The sequence below is a fragment of the Scomber scombrus genome, chromosome 9 (assembly GCF_963691925.1).
Source record: "Scomber scombrus chromosome 9, fScoSco1.1, whole genome shotgun sequence".
Lineage (NCBI taxonomy): Eukaryota > Metazoa > Chordata > Actinopteri > Scombriformes > Scombridae > Scomber > Scomber scombrus.
This window is the reverse complement of record NC_084978.1, coordinates 19,619,256-19,626,455: the sequence shown is the minus strand read 5'-3', so window position 1 is coordinate 19,626,455 and position 7,200 is coordinate 19,619,256. Positions and strand designations below refer to the sequence as shown.

General features: G+C 40.2%; 1 protein-coding gene across 1 annotated transcript; it reads right to left on the bottom strand.

The window, feature by feature from the left end:
• Positions 1-2,709: 2,709 nt before the first annotated feature.
• Positions 2,710-5,079, bottom strand: fbxl3l (F-box and leucine-rich repeat protein 3, like). The gene is given in 7 exon segments (XM_062425271.1): positions 2,710-3,074; positions 3,077-3,298; positions 3,301-3,348; positions 3,987-4,158; positions 4,359-4,481; positions 4,740-4,887; positions 4,889-5,079. Coding segments are annotated over 7 exon segments (1,269 nt in total).
• Between the last annotated feature and the right edge of the window lie 2,121 nt (positions 5,080-7,200).

Genomic DNA, 7,200 nt, shown 5'->3' with positions numbered 1-7,200 from the left:
TGTAAATATTTTGAACTGACTCACAAGTGGACATATCCCAGTATAGTTTCATTTTAAGGGGGTAGTTTTACATAAATGCAATCAGGGAGCGCAATTCTTCCTCTCTGGCTTGTGACAAATCATCAATCAGGGTGATGAGTTCATTTGGTAATGAACCGCTTGTCAAGAAAGCATGTAGGCCCTCTCCTCCTTTACTCTCCTCATAACAAGCTGCCATACTGAACACATAAGCCTGTTACTTTCCTGATGGGTTTTCAGAGCAGAGTGGTAACCCAATTAGTCATGCCGCCCACCCCTCCAAAAAGTGGCACTTTTCCAGAACAAAATGCTTAGCTGGTTTAATATATTCCTCTCACCTAGATACCCCAAACACTCACAATGCATCCTGTCACTGAGGCATACGTGTGTTTTGCAAGTGCCACACTTGTTATTGTATTTCCCCTTTAAATTGCCTATATGAATGAAAGAGTGCTTTTTATTGGTTGACCCTGTGACTACGTTTGTGTTTTTTCTATGTTGCTTTCTTAATGTGTGTTTTGTGTATGTGTGTGTCAATATCTGAATTAATATGCAGCAACTAATTTAAACAACAAAAAGGGTAATTTCATAAGAATCAGAACCAATGGCTTCTAAGCTACAATGTATTTTTTGCATTTGTATTCTTGCATTTTTATGTAAATTCAATGTGCACTAGCCAAATACACTTGTAAAAAGGGCTGAGTTATCATTGGCATACTGCTTATATAACATCCCACTGCCTCCTGTCAGGTCATTGCTGCCCTCTAGTGTCTTAAAGAAAGTGCTGCATAAAGGTCAAATGGGACAAAGTCAGAAAAAAATTGACAACACCCCCCCTTTAATTGAGAATTAAATACAGCGTGAGTAAAACAAATAACGGTTACTCTGAAGTAGATGTAGTAGATTCCAGCCCTGATCACTGCTGCACACACATGGAAACGATGTAAACGTGTGTTAATGTAAATGTCTTTTTAACATTTTATATATTTATAGACAAACTGAGAAACACAAAGCAAATCTACATGACTTTTTTAATGTGGCACTGTTTTTTAAGCACAAAAACAATACTTTTGTACCATGTAGCAAAAGAAAAGCAAAATAACATAACCAGATGTTTGGCACAAAGGCCTTCAGTTTAAACACCTTTAAAACCTTCATCTGTTTTAGCAAGCTTGAACAGAGTTAACCATCTATAACAATAATAAAGCATATCCTAAAACTTTATTTATTATAAGAAAAAATAATCTTCAATAAATATACAAATGTTTTATTACTTCACCTTCTGATTATTTCTGCAACAACAAAAAGAAAAATAGACCAACACACTTTAACACTATTATTGCTGTTACTGAGTACTGAAGATCTTATTTGTATTGCAGGGTCCATTTTGTTGTTTGGTTGCATTTAATCTTTATTCTTAAGGATTTGATGGTGACAAAAAATGTAAGCATCATACTGAGATGTTACCATTGCAGCAGCAATGAAGTCTGATGGTTAAAAATAAAAATAAGATTCCTGCAAGTCTAAACTTAGCTGTAATAGTTATTCACTGGCAAAAACTGATTTCAGCAGTGAAAAAAGGAAAATGAAAGAAACTGCTGACCTGTCAGAGGACAATCTGTGTCAATGGTTTAACAACAACCACAATCTAAAGAGTTGTAACACAGGTACTGGCATAAGTAGACAAAGAATGCAAAAAGGCATTGTGTTTTGCATAAAGGTGTGACTCCCACTCAACACGAAACTCTTATTGTCTTTGCATTGCCTTAGTATCACTACTGTGTCTCTCTCCACCAACAGCTGATGCATCAAGTCTAGCCAGAATCTCGGCTTTCTTCAACTGTACATTATTCTGGGAAATGTAATCCTGAACCGAGGCAAAAAAATAAGTCCTGCTGAGGCTTAGTGGATAAAATGTTTAGTACAACAATAACAACAACAAAAACCTGGAATGCGTTTAGCCACACAGTTTAATGATATACAACAGTGTAAAAGCACATGAAGGTGGAATTTTCCTTGATGTTTCATTATGTTCTGGATGAATATTAAGCGGATGCTTTAAACATCACAACCAGCAGATGGCAGATCCAGATTCTTCACACACAGTTGAAAGCCTGCAGTGACTGTAAATTTAGATCAAGTTCAAAAGTGGCCAAAGTGTAAATGTAGCATTGCTCAAGAAAACACCTACTACAGTCCAAAATGTCATATCACAATATCTATGCATAGAAATTAAGTTCTCACACAATAGCCAGACATAAAATCTGTCTGCTGATGTTTCTGAATGAGAAAACATTCAATATGAGACCAATATAATTCATCAATGGACTGCAGCTAAAAATAAAAGTGACAAAGGCTTGAAAATGTTCCCTTTTTTTGGGGGGAGGGGGGTATATAAACCTTTATTGACAGTAGAGAGACAGTCTGCTGCGTATGTGGCATTCACCCTAACCACTCGACCACCTGTGCGCTGAAAATTAGCCATTTTGAAATAAACTGGCCAAGACTACCGATGATAGAGAATCTGCTCCTCCTCTGCTCCTTGTTGAGAGAGAGCACATTTTACACTGACGTCTGACACTGTGAATCTATGTCAGCTTCACTGTAAAAAATGTAATGGTGGAAACACTGTTGAAACAACCTAAAGTCATGTACTTCCTTATCAATCCTCCACTCTGGCTTCATGTCAGCCTACCAGGTGGGCATCATATCAGGGAACCACATGCGTCCCAGGTGCTTCGAGACCTCGCTGTGAATCTGTTCCATGTTGTAGCTGCTGTCTGGAATCAGCACCTCCTCCATGACTGACAGCTGGGTCAGCCTGCCCCCGCACATCTTCACAAACTCCACAAAGCCACTGCAGGTCACTACGCATTCGCCCAGTCCAATGGCCGTCAAGCTTTTACAGCGTTCGGCAATGCGGATCAGCTCCTCATCCAGGGGCTCCAGGCCATTGGCGCACACCACCAGCTCTACCAGCCGAGGGCAGTTCAGTCCCATGCGGCCCAGCATCTCTTTGCTAACTGACCGGCCAAAGTACAGGTGAGTGACGGGGTCTCTTCACAAAAGAAGGGCTCAAACTCCTCCTCATACAGGAAGAAGTACATAACGATGTTGACCTTAGGTGAGTGTTGCACCAAAACCTCCCAGCTGCTCCTCTTGATGGTGTGAAAGTGCGTCTGGCCAGGGTTTTCACTCACCACGTCAATGCGCAGATGCTCCAGGTGGACGTGTTTTTCAGAGGAGAGGGCAAGCAGGAGCTTGTCGCTCAGCAGATGATCAATGCCAACTCCCTGAGTCCATTGCACTGGTCTGCCACACATAGGATGCCTGAGGCCAGAAAGAGATGTCAGAACATCTGATCCTCTCTAAAAAAAAACTAATATTTAGCTATACATCACTCTTTATATTTTTTTAACTTATTTGGCTTGCTTTGACTTTAGGTTAGTTACAAAGGATGTAGCCTTGGGCTTACTGGTGGCTGGAGGATTTAAGATACTGACAATGTAATTGCAACATCCCCAGTCTGGTGACTATTGCTACTCAAGGCCACTGAGTGATTGTTAGTATGGGTAAAAACTAGTTTGGACATGTGCACTCAATACAGATGACTACCATAGCCTTTAAGGCCGTTTATTCTAATAACAGAACAAAATATACAACAAACAAAAGCATGAATGTGGCTACACAGTCAAAAACTGTGTGCTAATCCCCATCCCCGATCACCTCCACCTGTCCTGATGAGCTCACCTATAAAACTTCCTGCACCCGTACATCACCCTGTGTTCAAAAAGACGATTCCAATAAAATAAACAAATAATCAATACATATATAATAGCTGCAACACCCAGATCAAGTCCACCCTGAGACATTTGATGCCACCACCCTCTTCTTTTTCTCTTTATCTCCTGTCTACTCTCTATATAATAGACACAAATGCCATAAAAATATACTTAATGTATATTGACCTGCTGGAGAGACATGAGGACAGCTGCTCTTCTTCAGCAACTTAAGGGTATCACTGTTATTGGCAACCAGCACCTTCAGAGATGGATCATCCACTGGCGTATCATCAATCTTGATAGAAGACAGAGACTTGGAGTTGACGAACACCACCATCAGCGCAGACACAAAGTGGGCCTGAGGATAGACAAACAATGCTGATTAGGAAGTCTGATACTAAGCATTTTAAGACAAACCCCCCCAAAAAATTCAGCCTTTAGTTTAATGTTCAAAAGGCATTTTTAATGTGACTAATCCAGCTCTTTCATTATAACAAACAGGAAAGCTGTAAAAGTGATGTGTAGTGATGTGCACATGACACACAGGATTTCTCTTACCTGAGAAACATCCATGAAACTGGGCCTCGCTGTGGAAATCAGCCCCAGGGTCTTAATGGTACAGTTCACCAGCTGCGAGAGAATGTCACAGGCCGCCTCTGCAGATTCTGTGCAGCTGTCCACCTGATTTACCAGCAATGATTCACCATTAGGTTAAAAACAAATAAATAAATAAAAAGACACAAAAATGAAAGATGGAGGTGTAAGAATAATCTTAGTCACTAATGCCAAGGCAGCTGATGCGTCATGACTGATGCTGCAGCAGATGGCTTGGATTAAAGAGGACACATATTGTTTTAAGACAGCTGTGATGTGAAAATGGAGGAAGCTAGAGGAGGAGAAAGAAGAGGAGAAATGGGTGACGGCAGGGAGGACTTTTACCTTGAGGCTAACGTACTGCAGGTGCTGGGCATGCTTCTTGATGATTTGCTGAATCAGCTCAGGATGGGTGGAGCGCAGGTAAGACGTGGCCGGCTGATTGAGCTCAAACTCACACCGCCTCCACAAGTCTGGGATGTGAAAGATGTCACACAGATGAAGCCTTGGCCCAGTCCACATGGGACAGATGCTGGAAGATCTGGAGCACAATGTTGTCGGGCAGGTTACCCCAATCCTCTACTGGTTTGAGGGCGAAGCTGGACACCTTCTGTCTCTTAGCCCTCCCCTCATGGGTGGGGAAGATCTTGCACTTTGATTTGAGACCTGTCCTTCCTCGTTTCATCCTGAAAGATGGGAAATCACTTGTTGAAGATTTAAATAGCATTTATTCTTCAATAGCATATGACAACCTTAGAGTGACAATATGTAAAACCACACTGATTGTGGTGGAAATTATTGTTAATAACATCTAGAATAAGCTTAATTTCTATCCGTATCTACATTAAAGATGATGGTTATTTAATGAAATATCAGAAGGCAAGTTGTACCTTTAATAAAGCATTTTATTATTACTTATGGTCGTCTTTTCAACAGTGTCTTTAAGAATAAGAATCACAACTTCCATTAATGTTTTTAACTCCATGGCCTATATATAGGCCTACAGCACTGAGCAGTTTAATGAATATCTTAGTGGAAATGTGAGATTTTAACCTTTTACCTTTTTACAGCAGGGCTTTAATTGATATTGCAATATTGGCTCAAATTAGAGAATAATAAGGATTGCTTGTATCCTTGTGTTATAAAGCAAATTGTTCCCATATTGCTTTTATCATCCTGCTCATACTTCATAAATCTAATGCTTGTCCTGATAGAAAATTGATGGCTCTTTTGCAGCCCATTCTTTTTTGAAAAGGTTTCATTCTTTTGCTTTGATTCAGTAGCTTGTAGTATCAAAATTATAGATCACATAAGTTTTTTTTAAGCTCATAAGTTTTCAGTCCTTGAATGTACTGATAGAACTGATCTATATGCATGCATGCACCAGCCTCTACCTCATCTAAACAATATCAGTCACTTATTAGGTTTAGCTTTATAAGGGGACAAAGGTGATCCACATCCCTTTATCAGAATGTGGGCTCCTCATTCAACAACTGGCCCTTGTTTATTAATAAAGACCTTAAGTTCTGAAGGGAATTTTTTTGTATGTGTCACCTCTTAGATCTGACTGGAAAAAATCAAACCAATTCAGAAAACTTGTTTCTATTATTGCCATAAAAAATAATGGCTTTCAGATAAACAGCTCAAGCGTAAAAAATAATAATAATTTACGGAATATTTTGAAGCTCTTCTTAAACGCTTTTGACTGTAAACAGAATTGTGGTATTATGATCTTTAATCGTGTTCTTATTTTCTCCTACTAGGCTATAAAGGTTTAATTGAGCTGAACTGATTAAAACACCACCTGTGGCGCCAGATAAACACAGACATCTGGAAACTGCCATTTGACATACTTTTTTCACGTGATCTTTACTGGCACGTGAACAATTGATTAAACACATTTAATTAATGAGACGAAATAAAACGCCAATGAAACACGTCTTAATTACTTACATAGACGGCTTAAAAGCAGCAGTTTCCTCTCGGTTTGGTACTCTGTTGTTGGGGCAGACAGCGTTCACTTGGAGCCATAACTGGATGACTGGAGAAATGCTGGCTGCTGCTGATGTAGGACAGCAGGAGCAGCTTCTCTCTGCTTTAACAACAGCTTGATAGCCGAGCACGTGAGCGGAGGAAAACATGGATCTGCTGCAAATTAGCGGGTGCATCTACATCAACGTGGGAAGTGCACGCTCATAACGAAACCCATTTAAAGACAATTTAGCTTCACTTTGACTCATGTATGTATTGTGTGTGTTATACGTGTTATTGTACTTTTGTGATACATGAGCACGCGGACGAGAAAGTAGGTCAGTGTGTCATAGTGTGTGTGTGTGTGAGAGAGAGAGAGAGAAAGAGAGAGAGAGAGAGAGAGAGAGAGAGAGAGAGAGAGAGAGAGAAAGAGGTATTGCCTAAATAGGCTGCTTGTGAAGATGCCATGGTCATTATACATTTGTACTTAACCAATAATAAGGCTGAATCCCTTATAACTGCATCTTTCATAGTTCAGTGTGTAGTGGAAGAATAGAGTGACCTTACTCTCCTTAAGCTTATTCAGTTCAAAAGATGTGGACTTTCAATGTACTTGTGACCACCATACCCATCAAGGGGCTGGTGGTTTGTCCTCATGTTATGTTAATGGGGGGGGGGGAAGAAACTGGAGGCAATCTTAAAAATGAATTTGAAAAGTGTGGAGAAGACCAAGGAGATGATTGTCGACTTTCGGAGAGCACACACCCAGGACTTCCCTCTGTCCATCAACGGTGCTGCTGTGGAGAGGGTGAGCAGCACCAGGTTTCAGGGTGTG